The following is a 20,337-nucleotide window of genomic DNA, read 5'->3' as shown; positions in this document are numbered from 1 at the left end:
ACGTGTTCTTGAACTTTAATTGACCACTTGTATAAGGTCATGAGTTGGTCCATCGCTTTGTTTATCTTATTTCCGTTGAATCAAGTGTTTTAAAGTATAGGAAATGTTACATTTAGGTGATAAATAAATTGCGTCTCTTTATTGTTATGATAATGTCAACGTTCTAACATGTAACCAAAATTAGAAGAAAAAAAAGTTTTAAATTAAACCTTTTGTTGTGGGTACAATGGCTGCTGGTTAATGTTTCGTTCTGAACATACCTTTTTAAAACACTGACCATCAATTTCATAGATGAATCAGAATGTTAAAACGGTACATTTGCAATTATTTTGTATGATATTCTGCAAGACCAAAATTTAGAATAATGTGAAAGTGGTCGAAAATTATTTTATACAGTCAGAAGTGGGGCACATTGTACAGTTTTAACATACTTAAGTATGTGCATACATTGAAAACAACTCCTATAATATATGAGGACTATGTACAATTATAATGAGAGCAAATGCATTTTCATTTCAAAGTATATCACTAGTGATAAATTTAAACAAAAAGACTTTCATCTTCTTTCGTGATGACAGGACAAAATATTTAATACACCATATTTTTCTTTAGAGAAAATGTATCTAAGTTATTTATAAGTGTGTAAAGAGGCTCTACAAAGTCAAGGTTACTGGCTGAATTTCAGGTTAAATGCTGTTTACAAGTTTTCCATACATTCCTGGCCCAGATCTACAAAAGTGTTTCGATTCCCTAAGGTTTCACAGGCTACTTGACCTTAGAAGCATGACATACTTTATTATTGTAGAAAGCATTTTTCACATTTCACTGAAACGAGGCCCTCGTGCGTATAAATTCTACGTGTGAGCTTTCTTTAAAAAAAAAACGTAATCTATCTAAATAAAATAAACGTTTTATAAAATTATTCAATTATATAGGACAGTCACATTTATAGATACACTAACCCATCTCCCAGATAATCGGTACTTCAGTGGCTTGTTTGATTGTGAGGTTCATCATAATATTTGCAATTAAAAATTTGTCAGTCTTAACATACAAAGAAAAAAAAACACTTTTAAATCGTTTTAGTTCCGAAACATTAGGCTCTTTAATAAAACAGATAAACTCATTTTATTCATCCAATGAGCAATGCCAAGAAATTAAAATAATTTTGAACATATAGCTTTTCTCAAGCATATGCTGGTCTGGAGGGAAGCTAAATAATTGAAGTTTGTAACGGGTTTACTATTATATATGTTTTTAATTTATATGTTTATATATTTAGAAATGCAAGTAACTTGTATTGTTAAACGTGTATTGCGAAATTCCCGCCAATTCTTTAAATCTGTAGAAGGTTCTCGAGCGTAAGAATCAAGTTTATTGTGTGCATATGTAAAATACCAGCGGTTGTCAGTATTATTGCCAACTGAACTTTCGAGAACCTCAGCTTAATGTTTATAAATTGCATCACGCATAGAGACAGTGTTATGTTGTTGGTTTGTTGCAGTTAGTATACTATAAATTTGGACATTACAAACTTCGGTGTATTAACTTCGGACGTTTGTATTTCTATGGCGTCATTAGATATTTTCTTCGGGGGGGGGGGTAAAAAACACTCGCGTGTGGTGAAGGTAGCTTTACTATCAAGAGAAATGAACCTATATATCAACATAGAATTAATTCGCTCCTCGTAAACAGTCAATGAACTTTGCGGTTCCAGATCAGGTAAAAAACTCAGTATTGTTTGTAATTTGATACATATCGATATTCAAAGAGCTAATATGTTTACAATATTTTCAGGCTTTTTGTTTATTATTTATGATATTAGTCTTTATTTTAAAGCTTAGCAGATCTACACCCACCCTTTCTAAAGTCTTTACAGTGTCTGTCATTTGCTAATGAGAAAATATTCAGTTACTTTGGTCTGTCTTCATAACTTAAACGTGTTGCACAAAGAATAACACTAGAATATAAGGTATTTTCTTACGGATAACATAACAAAGAACACCGAGACAGGCTCGGCATGGCCAAACGTGTTAAGGCGTTCGATTCGTATTCCGAAGGTCGCGGGTTCGAATCCCGGTCACATCAAACATGTTCGCCCTTTCATCCGTGCGTAACCTTGTCACTAGCTTTAAAAAAATAACACAAAAAATATATACACACGTATATAGTTATTTTCTTAATATTCACAAAAACTGAAAAGTTGATCAATGACAAATTTCGCTATGTTTTTTTCCTTTTCCGTGGACAATTACTCTCTTCTCTCTCAACAGTTTTCTATTGTTTTTTCTTCCAATACTCTTAGATCGGGCCAAGCATGGCCAGGTGGATAAGGCACTCGACTAATCTGAGGGTCACGGGTTCGAATCTCTGTCACACCAAACATGTTCGCCCTTTCATCCCTGGGGCGTTATAATGTGACGGCCAATTTCACTATTCGTTGGTAAAAGAGTAACCCAAGAGTTGGCGGTGGGTGGTGATGACTAGCTGCCTTCCCTCTAGTCTTACACTGCTAAATTAGGGACGGCTAGCGCAGATAGCCCTCGTGTAGCTTTGCGCGAAATTCAAAACACAAACTTTTTGATCGACCACTATTCCTTTGTTTCTCGGCTGGTTCATTTACAACTGGTTAGGGTTATACCTTTGTCAAATACTCATTTTTATTTGTGCCTTTTAAAGGATTTTATGGGGTCAAACAATCTAAAATGTATATTTTGGTTTCTCTTGAGGTCATATTTGCATCAGTCAAGAAGAAAATTTGTATAAATAGAAAATTTCATACGAACACAGTGATTTAAAAAATTGGATTCGCTCATTTTTAGTCTTAGTCAAGGATGTCACAAAAGATCCCAATTTGGACTTTGAATCTATTACTAGACCATTTGATCAGTTTAGATGGTGTTTGATACAAATATTCTTTACTATTAGTTCGACTTGCTCTTTTTTAATAATTGTAGGGAGGAGATGCCACAAAGTATTTTAAGTTTTTTCAAACATTTACTCTGCTGCATTTCGGCCAATTTACGTGGAATTTGGTACAAAATTACCTTTTTGTTTTTTGCAGGTCCCAAATGGAGATGTATACAATTTTGGAATTTTTGTCTTAAATTTTTCAACGAGGAAAGCACATTGTGGGAGTTTCTTGAACTATTCATGCGTATGTCAACCATTTTAAATGGATTTGATACAAAAATATATTTTTGCAGGCCCCAGACAAAGATCTAGACAGTTTACGACTTTTGTGTCAGAATTAGCCTTGTTGGGAATGCGTGGCGAAAATACGTTGGGTTCATCCGCGAATATTGGTTTCTTCAGTTTTAGAATTTGCTGGATATTTGATTCAGAATAGAGTACTTTTGTTAAGAACTACAAATCAGTATAAGATAAGTATATTCCGTTGAGTTATTGTATCATTATTTATGACATCGTTAGCAGAAAGTGGATTTACTGAGGAAAAGAACTATGAATCTTTGTTCTTTTCACCAGTGTGTGATACAGTATCTTTGTATTTAATATTTTCTTCAATTGGAAACAAAAACAAACCTGACAGTCAAACATTCACTATAGTGTACTGCGGCCCAAAAGTCTTTAATGCCATTTTTTAGTTACATATACTTGGGTAAAAATGCTATATAGTGATGTCAGTTTCATGTGCATGCCCTTCAGTAAACTTTGACACGATTGCTTATACTTATACGATGGCTTTCAGTATTTCTGTAATGTCTTTAGCACTGTGGTGATTATTGAAAGTTAATTGGAGAATATATTACACACTTTTCAAGAGGGTTGGTTGCATCGACTTTTACTTCAGTGAGTGAGAGCATCTGAAGACATTTGGAAGAAAATCTTTCAGCTAAGACGCCGTCTTGTGGATATTGATGTGAATGTATTTTGAGGTATTAATCTATTTCCACGTTATTTTATTATTTCCTTATCGCGACGTGAGCTTTTCAATACGTTCATGAAAGAAAAATAGCTATCCTTCATTTGCAGTGAAGTATTTGATAAATATTAATGAAATTTTGGCTGGTCTTTTTACAAGTTTTTAAATTTTTGTTTAAACGCTTCAAGGAGTGACTTGGCTCATCCATTGAGACAGCTCCTTTAATTATACCTTATGTAGCTTGATTGGTTTTTGAATTCAAAAGCGTAAGACATTATGTGATTTAAATATATATTAAAGTATGAAATTTTTTTTCAATAAAGACGTCAAATTTCATAGATTTGCTGCATTTCAAATACTTATTTCACACACGCATGCGCGCGCGCGTCTAAATAGACGTCCATATTTTATCACTTCGTATTGTAATATAATGGGTACATTGGACAGTATGAAAGTAATTCTATAGGTGGAGGTTCATGAGTAGGTTTCTCTCGAGGTAGTGATGTTATTTAGGCATCATATATATGTTGCAATGTCTTGGGTTATACATAGTTCAGAAAGATGATGCCCAAAACTTGGTCATTTCTGTGTCGTCATGAGGTTTTTCTTTTGTACGCTATTTTTATAATAATATTACTTTTTTACTTATTTATTTAGCATTTTCTAATATAATTTCCTTTGGATGATTAAAGATCTCGCAAAAAATCCTTAGCTCAAAATGCTTAGGTTTACTTTACTTAGATTACTTATTGAATAATAATTTGTGTTAAATAAAATATGCGCATAACAATATTTTCCTTGTGTACGTATCTATAACTCTTTGCTGCTTGCAATGAAATATACGCAAGTGTTGTAAATAAAACAAATCCGGGTTGATGGTGACCAGTTTACCAAAATGTTCCCCAAATACTATTATTTCGTATTATAAATTATCTTGGTATAGCCTCCAATTTATTTTTAAGTATTACGATTTCAAATAGCCTTAAACTGAATTAAATTGTAATTTGGATTATAGAAGTTAAGTTTCGATGTCTGTCAAATTTTATTTGCCAACAAGATTGATATACAAAGTTTTCTTTTTTGATACAAATATACAATTTATAATAACGGTTATTGGAAATAATTATTTATATAAAAACATTTTAAAAACTTATAAACACTATTGAGTCTTCAGTCCGATCCTGAACTTCCTTCATATCTTATTAAGAGCTCACAACGAGCGAATTAATTTCGAGTTGATATAGGCACAATTCACTTAACGAAGAGGTAGCTAACTCTTCACACGTGAGGTTCTCGTTGATGAATTTATACAATATCTTCGCAGAAATACCAACGTTCGATGGTAGTCCGCTATGTTAAACGGTTTGTAGTATTAAGAAATTTATAAACGTTCTTGATCAAATATCTGTAGTTTCGTGATTAATAATCGTTAATAAAAGTTATAACTTGGGTTTATAGTATACCAACTGTAGTGAACCAACACTATAAACTGTTTCTTCGCGTTGCGTTTGTTATCTTTATAATTAAATTCGTTATACTACAAAAGCCGCTAAGTAAATGCTGTCGTAAAAGCCATATATTTATTTATTCAGCAGACTTACTCAATATTGTTAGCGTGGGTGCTGCCGATTTGAAAGTCCAAGGTTCGAGGTCGCACACTGTGCACTTTTAGCTATGGAATGTTGTAAAAGTCACAGTCAGCCCTTTTCTTCAGTTGAGAGTAGCCTTGAATGCAAAAAGTTCTGCTGATTGCTTGCCCTTCTATCGTGGTCAATCAATTTAAATTAGGAACGACTTTGGGTTTCTGACTTGGTCATTTAGTCAATGTATTGTTTAAGGCGCTGTTCAGCAGGACGTGATTCCTACTAAATTGCGTATGTATGTGTGTGTATAAAACATACACCACACTTAATATATATATATAAAATAAAATATTTGATGGAAAAAGAGTTTAATACATAAATACTGCTAGAAGTTTATTACATGTGTTATACATGAAATTAATTATTACGTTCAACCTGGTTTGTCACAAGATAAGCAGAAATAAATTCAAATGTCAATTACATGATTTAAAATAATGAACAACTATGCTGTTTCTGGCTGGGTATATGTCGAATATAGAAAACGGTATTGGTTATTCATGGTATGTTTGTGTAAGCGTGTGCATGTATGTAATGGTGCATAGTTCTGTTCTTACGCCGTAATTCGAGAAACACGTGACCTTAAGTGTGGTCTTGCAAGCGGCAGGTTGCTGGATCGAAACCAGACACCAAATATGTTAACCTTTTCAACTGTGGGAGCATTACAATGGAACGGTTATCCCTCTTTTCGTTGGTAAAGAATATCCTAAGAGCTGGTAATGGATGATGCTGGGTTATTGCCTTCCCTATGGTTGGTAGAACTTAGGGATAGCGGCAGGTGACTTTAGCAGCTTTGTCTTAAACAAATAGTAAATTTAAAAATATATATATTTATAGAATCTCTTCCCTTCTACCACGAGAAACGACAGAAAGTACATCCAGTGACACGTTTAATCATTAAAATTCTTAACTGCTAACTTCAACTTCACGCTAAAGTAATGTCATTCAAATGTGAATTGATGTTGTGTTTCCAAGAATTTAATTCGACATCAAACGATAAGTCTACATTAAAGTCATAAGATATATTTTGAAAAGCACATTACTTCATTTCTGTGGTAGTACAACGTTTGCGTTAGAATACCACAAGTCTTCAAAGCAAAAAACGACATATGAAGCTTATAGATAAATTCTACTGATTGTTATTGGTAGGTTGTATGATAGTAGAACTAAGTGCGCAGCGATGGGGATACGTTGTCTGTTGGATTGAAACTGTTTATATACATTCGAATGTCATTAGTTTGTGTAAATGTGAATTAAGATTACGAGAGTATGCGGGTAACGATTCGCTCAGAAACTTCCACTTTTGCAACCAGTTGTAGAATGTACTTTTAAATCACGGGGTAGTGAGATCAAAAGTTTTTTTATAACTCACTCATCAGAGAATTACCACAAATATTTTTTTTATAGGATACAATCTACCAATCCCAATATGTCCTACATGTATGTGTGCTTTTTTTATTTTTAAGATGTAGGCCTAAATCTTATTGACATTGATAAATGATCGAAAGTTCTCCATTTCACGTAGTATGTTTTTTCACTTGTAAGTGTATTTACATGATTATAGATTTTAGTGTTTTTGCGCCGACTGTTAAGCAAGAGTCACACAGAACATAGATTAATTCTATGTGATAAGCTAACTTATAGTAACTTGAAACATATATCGGTGTGTTTTAGGAATGTCACAAAAAGCACAAGAGTTACGTAAAGTTCACATAATGATTTTCATCGTTCCATCTCCATCAATATGCCAACTCTCTCGTGACTGGTCACTCTAGGGAACAACTACTAAACTAAAGCGAATATTTTTTATATTCCTTGAAAGTCTAATTGTACACGACATGAGACTTTGATTAAATTTAATTCACCTGTTAAACATTTTTTAGAATATAAAATTTAAATACGAATGTATATAGATGTATCTGTCACAATAATTTCATTAACTATTTTTTTCTAAATTAGTTTGTTTATTTCATAAAATGGGACGTAAATAGGTGAAGTACATACAGTCTTACTCAAAAGGAACGCGGAAAGTATTAAGTGTACAACTTAATAGACATAATCAACGTCTTTTTGTTTTTGCTCGCTACAGGCTTATAAAAAAAAAACAACAAGGGTTACTTTCAATTCGTCATATATAGTGTGCATTTCAGGAAAAACAATTCCCGATGTGACTTGGTAGCTCTTGATTTCTTACTTGTCTGGCTAAGTGTTTAAGGCGCTCGACGCGTAATTCGAGGCTCGCGGGTTCGAATCTCCGTCGCACCAAACATGCTCGCCCTTTTAGCTAGGGGGGCGTTGTAATGTTACGATCAATCCCACTATTAGTTGGTGAAAGAGTAGCCCAAGAGTTAGTGGTGGGTGGTAATGACTAGCTGCCTTCCCTCTAGTTTTACACTGCTAAATTAGGGATGGCTAGCTCATATAGCCCTCGTGTCGCTTTACGCAAAATTAAAACAAACGAACAAACTTGTTTGTCTTTTCAAGTTTTGATCTCTTTGATCCCTAAATGTGTTGATGTAGCAATAGAACAAACAACTAGTTTTATTGTGGGATAGTTCAGTGTGTGATACATTTCTGTTTTAGGAAAGATTTCATTTATTGAACGTAATAATTTTAATCCTAATGGATGCTGGCAAACGACTGATAATATACTTGATTTTGAGTATAATCTTATCCACCATTCTAGTTTCCTTCTTCTAGCGACAGTTTTTTTGTTGTTTTTTTTTATCGAATTCATCATTTCCTTGTGATTCTTTGTACTTGGCTGAACTTCTCTGTAATAACTAAAGTTCTATCCCTGTAAGGAACATATTGTATCTTTTGAGAATATCCAAACACAATATCTATTAATATTCACAATGCTTATCTAAAGATATTGAGTTTGTGTGTATATATAATTATAATTTAAAATATATTATAGTAAAAAGGGCTGTTTATCGAGAATTTCTACAATAAAACAGTTAAATGATTTTTTCTTTCAGCTTAATATTTATAAAAGGTAAATGAGTATAGATTTATCATTGACTAGTAAAATACTTTTACTGTTCAGATACTCACACCGTACCCTAAAGTCACCACACTGAACACTGATATATTTTGAGATCCACTGTTGGGATTCCAGCATTGAAATTTAATGTTGTATGGTGCTGTTTCGAATTAAAGTTAATGTTCTAGAAACAAAAAGTTAAGTAGTCATAATTGTATTTATCAACAACGGAAACTTCGAATATATCATACTTAAGCCACTTTCTCGTTTTTTTTTTACTACTGAGTATAAGGTACACATGCATTTTACAAGGTTCAGGAACTTATGTTTTAGAAAATGAGAACAATTTTAGGTTATAAATAATACACTTAACCTTTTCGTCAAATATTTTATAATTAATGGATCACATTATTTCCATTTTGTATATTCTGTTGATAAATTTAAAAAGAGACCATGTTTTTTCTTATAGAAATACCAATATACAGAGGCAAATGTGTTTTATATTCTAACTATAATTAATGTGATTTTCTCGTCTAATATTGTTTATTTCAGGGTCGCCACACCAAGACTGGTCAGTTAGCAGCAATCAAAATAATGGATGTCACCGAGGTAAATTTTATTTTATTTTTGAATATATGTAAAAATAATAAATCCCTTTCAGTTAATCCAGCTGTAACAACACATTTGTAACTTTAACATTCATTACTCATGTTCTGTTTCATAATGTTCTTTCTAAATAATTAGTGTTTATTTAAATAATAATAAAATCTTTGTGCAACGTATCCCGTGTGGATAATAACCACGGAACTATCCAACAAAGTTTAATGGCCCTCACCCCTCCTACGTCAGAATAAAGTAATTCAGAAGATGTAACATTTCTGTCCACTTCTGGGTATAATAAATGACCAAATATATATAAAAAAAAAAAAAAAGGTCACCTTGGGTTTGTGTAAAGTTATAAAACTATCGTGTTTCTTAATGATACAAGTATCATTTACTAACACTTATTAGTCCAGCTCATCAATGGAGTAGATGTACTAACTGGTTTTGTCTGTGTGTGTATATATATGTTTGTGTATGTGTGTGAAAAAGGGGCTGTAAGTTTATGAACAGATTTAACGATATAACGTACTTTCAATCTAAGAACTCCATTAATTAATTACTCTTAGAGTTTATCCAGTATAAATGTTTCAAGTGTTGGTGGCCTCAGTTATGTAGAGTATTTTATAAGAGTACGTTGCCTTTTAATTTTTGTTCTGCTCGGATGACGAAAAATGTCATCTCGAGAGATGAAATAGGATTTTGTGTTGCAAACAATCTTGTACGTTGACTATTTTCAATTTTAATCTTCAAAAGTCAAACTTTTAGTGGACAAAAGCGTGAATTTAACTCCTACAGAAGTCAAGATTATACTTGGTAAATGTTTTCTTTCTGCTAATCTGCTTGTTGACCCCCCTTCATAAGGCCTACTGAGCAAAGGTTTGCTCTCAACTTATTTGTTATGGAATGCTGAATGTTTTAAAATTCGTGAAAGATTTCCGTTAAAGGGTAAAATATGACTTAGCTTCAAGAAGCAATGTTTTTCAAGTGACGCTATGAATCCTGCCGAATAATGTCTATTGATAGCTCAACGAACACATGCATAGCAGACCTTTAGTGACATCATCCATTCATCCTTCATTTTTCAAGGGGGAATCTAGTGAGAAGAAGCGCGTTGTCTCTTGAACATTTATGACACGTTCCATGATTCCATTTCTGACTAGCTCAAATTAAATTTTAGCATTGTGGAAAAATCTCCTCTGGCTTTCTTATTAAACATTAAGGCCTATAAATGACTTTCTGGTTATTTAAGTTTTAACGCCACGTCAAACAGCGCCCTCAGGTATGTTTATCCAGCTTTAATGCCGGATCGAAAGCGATGGAACCTCGTTTAGACAGCGATCAACAAAGTATGAAGGATAAAATATCCGCACTGTAGGGTTTTACGAGCTCTAGTTCAAGCTAGGAAACCCAGGATAATAAAGTTTACGAGGTTTATCGTAAGTCTGAGACGCTTCTTTTTCATACTTAGGCTTAAAGTAAATGTTACTTTTATGAGTCGCTCATAGATTGATAAATAAAACTACACATGATTGATTGTGGTCGTAATCAGTTTTATTTATCAATAATTACAAGCGCATGATAATTAATTTTTTGTTCCTGCAGTCATTTCAAAGTTTCCATCTGTACATAATGTTATCAGAGCCTTCCAGCTCATGGTGTTTTTCATCCAATCATTTTTGTTTGTTTTTTGTGATTAATGAATGGTGTTAAATCTCAATTGGTGGAAAAATGTAGGTGTATTTAACGTCACTAAAAACACTTCATTGTAGAAACTAAGGGTGCTTCGTACACCTCATTCAGCTTCTTTAAGGTTTTTTCACACCCCTCGGCAGCCATGGCTAGGTGGTTAGGGCGTTAGATTTGTAATACGAGAATCGCGGACTTGAATCCCCGTCACACCAAACACGCTCGCCCTTTCAGCCGTGGGGGCGTTATAATGTGACGGTCAATCCCACTATTCTTTGGTAAAAGAGTAGCCCAAGAGTTGGTGGTGGGTGGTGATGACTAGCTGCCTTCCCTCTACTCTAGTCTTTCACCTCTAAGCTAGAGACGGCTAGCACAGATAGTCCTCGTGTAGCTTTGCGCTAAATTCAAAAGCAAAAACCTTATTGCCCCTCCAAATAGCACAGCGGTATGTTTCCGGAGTTACATTTCTATAAAGTGTTTCAATACTTGTGGTAGCCAGAGCACGGATAGCCCATTATTTAACTGTGTTGAACTAGAAACAAATAAAATTCCATTCATATGCTGATTTACCATATTCTGTGTTTGATCGTCGTCGTCTGTGACCGACCTTTAAATATATGTTATACAAAGGACTGTAGTTTTATAAGGGGTCGTTTTTTAACACTTACTATTACATTATTTGCTGTTCTAAGAGTATCCCCCTTCGGTGTGGATTTCTGTACGTGGTGAGGGGACCTTCCATAGAAGGTTCTGTTTTTTCAGTTTACCTCCTCTGGGATCTAAACGTCCACCCACATGTTTACCGTGCGTGGTGACCCGTGAAGGGGAGGAGAGAATCTTGGTGGTTGAGGGGGTCCAACCCTTACACGCCACATTGGCTTTGAATTCCTGTAGGTGGGCGGCTTTGGGGTGGCCCCCTTTGGTCAATCGGCTGGTCCACTTGGGCTAGAGTCAACCAAATACAAATGTTGGATATTCTCAACAGGTGTTGTGGACATTGTATCTCATGCTGGTGTTTGGGTATAGTACTCATGGAACCTAGGCATTGCTGCAGTGTCCTTGTTTAGCATTATAGTGCATCCCTTCGAAGGATTCCATGATGGGCGGGGTCAGTGCGCACCAAAACATTCTTTCTTAGTTATGGATCCCCCTAATAAAATTCAAAATAAAATAGAGAAAAAATAGTCTACAGGTAAACGACCACGTCTTCAAGATTCTGAGCAGCAATGTTCAACATCTATAGCACCTGTACCTCATTTTCTTATATTACATTCTTTTTTAGACTAACCTTTAAGGCAAATGTCTCACTTTTTCATTCAAGAAGGAACTATAGGTACTTGCTGGCTCTCCTAACTCAGTGAAACAGCTTCACTCTAGTAACGTATTGGTAGAAACATCCACATCTAAACACAGTGAACTCCTCTTACATTGGAAGGCGATAGGAGATATACCCATTGAGGTTACTCCTCATGCTATTTTGAATTTGTCATGAGGAGTTATTGTTGAGAAGAATTTGAAGAACAACCTCGAGTCGGAGATTCTCGCTGGTTTCTCTACCCAAGGAGTTTCTGCAGTGAGGCGTATCTCCACTCACAAAGATGGATTTATGATGCCAACCAATGTCCTCATTTTAACATTTACATTACTACGTCCTCCTGCCACCATTGAGGCAGGCTATGTTAATTGTAGGCTATGGCCATACATTCCAAACCCTCTCGGATGTTTCCAGTGTCAGCAGTTTGGTCACTCGAAGACGTCATGTCGTGGTTCCTTTACATGTGCTCGTTGCAGTGGCAAGCACCACGATGTCTGAGTGTGAAATGGACCTTTATTGCCACAATTGCAATGGTTCTCACCCGTCCTACTTTCGTTCTTGCCATAAATGGTTGGAAGGAAAAGAGGTGCAGCGTTTGAAAACGATTTAAAACATTACTTACCCTGAGGCTCGAAAGTTGCTGCTCGCCACTTCATCTCAGATGTATGCTGCCACACTTCATTCCACTACTACTACAGTTGGAGTGCAGATGGGTCTTTCTGTGCCTCCAAAAAGGATCGTTCTCCAAACAAATGAAAAGTCTTTTGACCTCCATGGTTAAAAAAGTTGATGAATCAGCTTCAACACCCATTTCTGCCCCTAACATACATTCCAGCAAATCCCAAGTTCCACTTCTTTTGGTTCTGAGTATGACCATTTCCTAGAGTACACCTTCTCTCACCGTATGAGTCAAAACGATCACATGTTCACGCCCTTAGTCGCTGGAATTCTCTTCCAACAGCAAAGAGCTGCTCAATCGACCCAGGGCAGGATCCATGGAGGTTGATAGACCTCCCTCGAATAAAGATAGTAAAGAAAAAAGAAGTGGTCGTAAACAGAAGTGTTTTCCACCCAATTCGCCTACACATAAATAAAAATGGCCACCTTGATACAATGGAACTGTCAAGGTTTATGTTCTAATCTGGATAATATCAAAATGCTGATTGCTTCCTACCATCCTGGATGTTTTTGCTTACAGGAAATATTCCTGAAACCTGCTGATACAGTCACGTTTTGGCAGTTGTCTTCACACACAAATGACAGGCTGTGTATGTTGAACGAGTGCATGGAGGAGGGGCACTGTTGATTCATCAGCATGTGCTCACACTGTCTTTGCCACTCGACACACCCTTGGAGCCCAAAGCCATCTGTGTTTCTTGGATCATACCATCACGGTTTGTTTTCTTTACCTGTCGCCTGGAGAGACCTATAATCAATCAGACCTTGATGCTCTCATTGAACAGTTGCTTTCTCCCTTTTTAATTCTGGAGGACTTTAATGGACATCATTCCCTCTGGAGAAGTGCTGATATTGATGGGAGGAGTCGCTCTGTAAAGGTGTATGCTGTTTGATAACCTTTCTCTTTTCAATAGTGATTCGTGTATTTATTTTCATGCACATAGTCTGTCCTTTGCTACTATTAATCTCTCAAATTGCTCCCCTTCACTATTCTCCTACTTTTCATGGAGGGTTGACAATAATCCATGAGTCTGTGATCATTTCCCAATAATTTTGAGAGAGACTGGACATGGTCGATACTACCTGATCCATGTACCCCGGTAAAAGCAGGATCAAGCAAATTGGCCCTATTTCGCTGCTCTCACAGAACTTCATCCTGCCATCTTCTGTAAGCCAATAATAGACGATTGCGTGGGAGCAGTAGCTGACTGTGGTATATAGGCAGCTCCTCAATGTATTCCTAGAGACTCTGCCGTTTTCCACGATATCCTCATTCATGGTGGAATCCTGCCTCCCACATGGCTTCAAAGGTTCAAAAACGGGTGTGGAATACTTTACGTAGGTATCTCATACTCTTGCACCACATCACTTTCCAGCAGTTGCATGCACATATTCGGTGGGTAAGACATCAAAGCCAAAAGGAATCTTGGATTCAGTTCATAACTGGCATATCCTCTACCACCAGTTCCAAAGTTATTTGGGACAAGATTCGAAAAATCAATGGCAATGTAATTCTGTCCTCATTTCAGTTTTGCTCTCTGATGGCTAGGAAGTAGCTGATACCCGGTGCATTGCCGATACTCTAGGTGAAAGCTTTTCCTAGGTATCTAGCACTTCTGCCTCTTCTTCCACCTTCTTAGCCATCAAGACTCGGGCAGAGTAATCACCTCTATCCTTTTGAGCTGGTTGTCTCTTTGACACTAATCGCCCCTTTACATTGGTGAAACTCAAACTGGACTTTTATCGGTCTGGCAGTACATTGGTCAGACCTGATGATGTACCCTACGAGATGCTGCGCCATCTATCTCCTGCTCCTCTTGCTATTCTTCTGATTGTTTTTAACCGGATCTGGCAGGAGAATGTTTTTCCTGATGCCTGTCGCCAGGCTATTGTCCTTCCTTTCTTTAAGACTGGGAAGGATCCCAAGGTTCCTTCAAACTACAGTCCAGCTGCTTTGATGAGCTGTCTTTATAAGACCTTAGAGAGGATGGTTAATGCTCGTCTTGTTTAGTTCCTCGAATCAAACAACCTCCTCTCGCCCACCAAGTGTGGGTTCCGACGACAGTGTTCCACCATGGACCACCTGATTCAACTTGAAACGTCAATCAGAGAAACCTTTCTCAAACGACAACATCTTGTATCAATATTCTTTGTCATTGAAAAGGCTTATGATACAACATGAAGGTATGACATTTTGCGAGATTTCCATATGTATTGGTTACGTGGCAATCTGTCCATTTTTTATTAAAATTGTTTTAATGGACAGGAGATTCCAAGTTCGTGTAGGTTTGATACTTTCCCGTTCTTTTCTATAGGAACTTGGAGACCCTCAGGGCTGTGTTTTGAGTGTCATACTTTTCAATATAAAAAATTAATGCCATCACTGAACAACCCCCTCTCACTGTTGCAAACGGGCCATATGTCGACTTTCACATCTCATGTCAGTCGTCAAACCTGAGGTGTATTGAGCGACAGCTACAGACTGCACTCAATCGTTTACTGAAGTGGACCACATTAAACGGCTTTAACTTCTCTCTCTCTAAAACTGTTTGTTTGCACTTTTGCCACCAACAGGGTATTCACCCTGATCCTGAACTCCGCATCAGTGAAGTATCGCATTTTACAAGACTTCCATATACATTGCTGGCCCAAATCTTAAGGCCAATGAACATAAAGAAATAATATGCATTTTGTGTTGTTAGACCCAAACTTTTTCCGAAGCTCTACTCAAATAAGTGGTTAAGACCATACCAAAAAGAAGTCCTAAACAAGGTAGGAAAATCCCAACAAGAGGTCTCAATACTGAGTTGCATGGTCATCATTGCAAATAACTGCAAACATTCGCTTTGGTATGGTCGATATAAGCGTTTGCAGAAGGCTGGCTGAAATGGTATTTCAAGTGGTTAAGATGGCTTCACGAAGATCATGCACTGTTTGGAATTAACGTCCACTTCTGTAGACTTTCCTTGCCATCCACCCGCAAACATATTCAATGGATTCAGTTTGAGTGAACACACTAGATAGTCCAAAAGGCTCACATTATTCGCCATAAAAAAGTCCTTTGACTTACGAGCATTGTGGATTGTCCTGCTGAAAGATCCAGTCATTTCCACACAAGCGAGGGTCTTCAGTCAATAAGAATGCTCTCTTCAACATGCCAATGTAGCCAGCTGCTGTTTGATGCCCCTGTATAATCTGAAGCTACATTATTCCATGGAAGGAGAAAGCACCTCAGATCATGGTGGAACTTCCTCCACTGTGTCGTGTAGAAAATGTCTCTGGTGGGATATCCTATCGTACCAGAAACATTGGAAGCCATCTGGATCATCCAGGTTAATTTTTTTCTCATCACAGAACAAAACCTTCTTCCACTTTTCTACATCCCATGTTTGGTGCATCTCAGCAAAATTTAACCAATCTGTTTCATGGTGTGGAAGGAGGCATGACCTTTGAAGATGTTTATGGTTTTACAAGCGTTTCTCTCGTAGATGTCATCTTGTTGTTCTTGAGCTACATTCTGCATCGATAAGGGCCTTAATCTGGTTCGACGATCGGCTGGTGTCTTGCCAGACAACCCTTCGAATCCTCCTGCTCAATGCCAGCAAAATTTTCTTGGGCTAACCACTTGAAATTCTTGTTCCGTATCTCTCAGCGTCTTTTAAGAAATTGGCAACAGCAGTTTTACTATGCCTACTTTTACCAATGATGGCACGTTGAGAGAGACCTTGTTTTTGCAGCTCGACAATGCCATGCTCAAACTCTGTCAACGTTTTAGCCTTTGCCATGTTTTCTCCCAATGTAACAAAGGAGATGTCAGTGGGAGATGTTGGCAATGCTAATGTTTGAACACAAATGACTAAATTTTGTTACGTCTTTACTGATTAACGCTTCTTTTCAGTGTGGTCTTAAACTTTTGACCAGCTAGTATTTTGGCTAATTTTATAGTGTCCACATTTTCCCTATTAAATGCTAAAAATGTTTATATATTTTTCCCTTTTCTTATTTTCATCTTTCGAAGCTCTACTCAAATAAGTGGTTGAGTCTAATAACGCAAAATGCATGTTTTTTCTTTATATTAATTGACCTTAAGATTTTGGCCAGATATGTATATTGGTTACGTGACCATTTGCCCATTTTTATTAAAATTGTTTTAATGAACAGGAGATTCCAAATCCGTGTAGGTTCGATACTTTCCCGTTCTTTTCTACAGGAACTTGGAGTCCCTCAGGGCTGTGTTTTGAGTGTCATACTTTACAATATAAAAATTAATGCCATCACTGGACAACTCCCTCTCACTGTTGCAAACGGGCCCTATGTCGACGACTTTCACATCTCATGTCAGTCGTCAAACATGAGGTATATTGAGCGACAGCTACAGTCTGCCCTCAGTCGTTTGCTGAAGTGGATCATGGCAAATGGCTTTAACTTCTCTCTAAAACCGTTTGCATGCACTTTTGCTGCCAACGGGCTATTCACCATGATCCTGAACTCCATATCGGCAAAGTTGTGCTGCCTGTGGTCCGTGAGACAAAATTCTTGGAGCTTATATTTGACTGTAAGCTGGCCTTTATGCCACACATCAAACAGCTACGGGTCCAATGTACAAGAGCACTGAACATCCTCCATCTCCTCTCTTCTACCACTTGGGGAGTGGATCAACGTTCTATGATAAAGATGTATCATGCTCTTATTCCATCGAAACTCGACTGTCGATCACTGCTCTGTGGCTCTGCGAGGACCTCGGTTTTAAAGATGCTGTACCCCATTCATCATCAAGGACTTTGGCTCTACACTGGGACTTTCTGCACTTCTCCAGTTCAGAGTTAATATATAGAGTCTCATGAACCTTTTTGTGCCTCTGCCATTTGCAACTGGCTTTACTCTATGCTTCAAAACTACCAAATCATCCCACCTCGAATTGTTGTTTTCCTTCCTCAGAGGGCTATACTTTTTCAGAACAGACGATCTGCCATTGCTCCTTTTGGCCTTTGTATCCAGATGCAGTTGGATAAATTGGGTCTGTCCTCAGGTAACATTACTGTATCCACTGGTCAGCCCAACCCACTGTGGCTTTTTACAATCCCCAAATGTGACCTATCTTTAAGTCATCTAAGAAAAGCAGACACTCCTGATTGGAAATACTGTTATTTGCTGAACATCTTTCGAACCATCCTTTCATTCCTATTTATACAGATGGTTCGAAATTATGTGATTGTGTGGGCTCTGCCATGGTTTGTTGTGGCTCGGTGGTTGCACGCAGAATCCCCACTACAGCTTCTGTGTTCTCTGCTAAACTGTACGCCATTTCTCTTGCCCCGGATCACATGGAAACTAAAAAGCACTTAAGCTGCACTATTTATACTGAGTCGCTTAGTTCTCTACTGACCCTGGAATCGCTTCATGTTAGTTCACACCTGGTTCTCGCCGATATTCAAAACCGACTGGCCCATTTCGCTTTTACATCTACCTCTATTCAGTTTTTCTGGATGCTGGGCCACGTTGGTATTCGTGGGAAGGAGCTCCCCGACACCGCAGCTATGTCTATCTGCCCTGGCACTATCACTGCTGTACTTGTTCCATACATGAACTGTGGTCCTGTATTTAAGGCTCGGCTCCGTTCCAGTTGGCAGTCAACTTTGGATGAGCAACGTGAAAACAAGCTTTTCCAAATAAAACCCTTTATTGGACTTTGTCCGTCTTGCTTCTGTAATGATCAGAAAGAGGAAGTTGTTCTAACTAGACTACACATTGATCACAGTTTTCTAACTCATCGTTTTCTTTTATCTGGAATTGATGCACTAATGTGTTGTCTGTGCGACACTCAGGTCACAATAAGTCACAAGTCTTGCCGTCCTTATTACTCTCAACGACGCCACCATTTTAGATACGTTTTGTTCCAAGGTTTATCCATAACGTTGAACAGTGTCACTGGCAATGACACTGTCCACCTTATAAACGTTTTTAGTTTTTTTAAAGGCCATTAACTTTTTAACGTTGAAGAGTAAGTTTTAAAATTCATAAATTAGAGATTTTTTGATATGATTTCTTTTTACGAAATAAAGTACAATTAGTTCGATGTGAAATTAGAAAATGGCCGTAATGTCAAATAACTCGAAACCAGTACTGGAAAGGCCAACTTCAGGTGACTGACGTTGATATTTGAACTTGTGCGTTGGTCATCCTAACGAGTTATGATAATTATAATTATGCTACAGAAAGTCCTTTAAAACTTGTGTTACTGTAGTTTCTCACTGCTGTAAACTGGATATAAAAATTGGATTTAATGTTATTTAAGTTTATAATTCAACAATTAAACTTTGTTTTGTTTTACTTTGATCCCTTTTTACGAATTTTAATAATTTTACTTAAATATTAACTTTTTAACGGATATTTGGCGCAGATAGTCTAGTTGCTTTGCGTTGTAAAACGCCAAACCAAACAACCAACTAAGAGTATTCAACATTTTCTAAGTTATTGTTTTTTGTGGAAGCGTTACAATCATCATTAGTGGTATCTTGCTTCTTGGAACTGTTTCCACCAGAGATTTTTATCAGTTGGATTGTTTTCAGTCCGAATTGTATTCCTAATGAATAATGCTTTTTATCCCATTCTGTAATAATCTTTTCACGATTTTTTTAAATTAAATTTTCGATTAAAGTATCTTATACATATATTAGTTTTTAACTTAGTTATAATAAAGATATGTTACATTTATAATCCTAGTAGATGATGATTTATGTATGAGCTGCTAAGAACAATGTAAAGAGACTGAATAGAGATATGTCACTCCAATATATTCCTGTATCAATTGAGAGCAGTATAAAATGCCTCGCACAGAGACGTTCATGTTGTATATGTATTTCCACAAAGGAAACATTTTTTGTCATGATAACTGAGTTAATGTATTATTTAAAAACATCGTTATAAATTTTAAGACACGCTGTCGATAAAGAACTTTATTAAGAATTAATAACTAAAGAGCAAAATAATTTGTTTATCGGACTGATAAACATCATGAGCTTCTCAAGAGCAAATGATAATGTTGGAACCTTACAACGAAGGAAAACTGTTACTCCTTAAAGCATAGTGTAAGAATGTGCCCAACTAACAGTGTTTTATATTTTACAATAGTTAAACCATTACTGTGTACGTACTAATCTTTATTAGATTTAAAATCACAGTTTTTGACATACAAGTAAATGACCAAACATAACCGTTTCAACTCTGATTTCTTATTCATTTACAATACAATAAGTTGCATTGCTGTATCTTTATACTGTTCTTTATAACGCTAGAAACAAATTGCTTAATTATTTACATTAATTGGCAACTTGTATCAGTGGCTTCCATATTATGGACCGCAAGATTTTTGTTTTTAAAATTATAGTAAGTAATTTGATAATATAATCATTAATGAAAAATGGTTGGTTTTATTTGCATTTAACTTGGTATTTAAATATTATCCAGCTTATTTATTCTAATAATGTAAATTAATGTTTTACCAAGATGGCAAAGAAACTGAAAGTTAAGACTCGATTCATAGAGC

General features: G+C 36.4%; 1 protein-coding gene across 3 annotated transcripts in view; it reads left to right on the top strand.

Moving 5' to 3' along the window:
- LOC143249840 (serine/threonine-protein kinase mig-15-like) overlaps nt 1–20,337 on the top strand; it is a 97,704-nt gene that overhangs the window by 15,073 nt on the left and 62,294 nt on the right. For all 3 annotated transcript variants that reach the window (XM_076500397.1, XM_076500388.1, XM_076500404.1), the window contains exon 3: nt 9,062–9,118. In XM_076500397.1, coding sequence (XP_076356512.1) covers nt 9,062–9,118 — 57 coding nt within the window. The remainder of the gene's footprint in view (nt 1–9,061; nt 9,119–20,337) is intronic.

Source organism: Tachypleus tridentatus, chromosome 1 (genome assembly GCF_004210375.1).
Source record: "Tachypleus tridentatus isolate NWPU-2018 chromosome 1, ASM421037v1, whole genome shotgun sequence".
Taxonomy (NCBI): Eukaryota; Metazoa; Arthropoda; class Merostomata; order Xiphosura; family Limulidae; genus Tachypleus; species Tachypleus tridentatus.
Note: the sequence above shows the minus strand (reverse complement) of the source record. Positions and strands in the feature narration are given on the sequence as shown.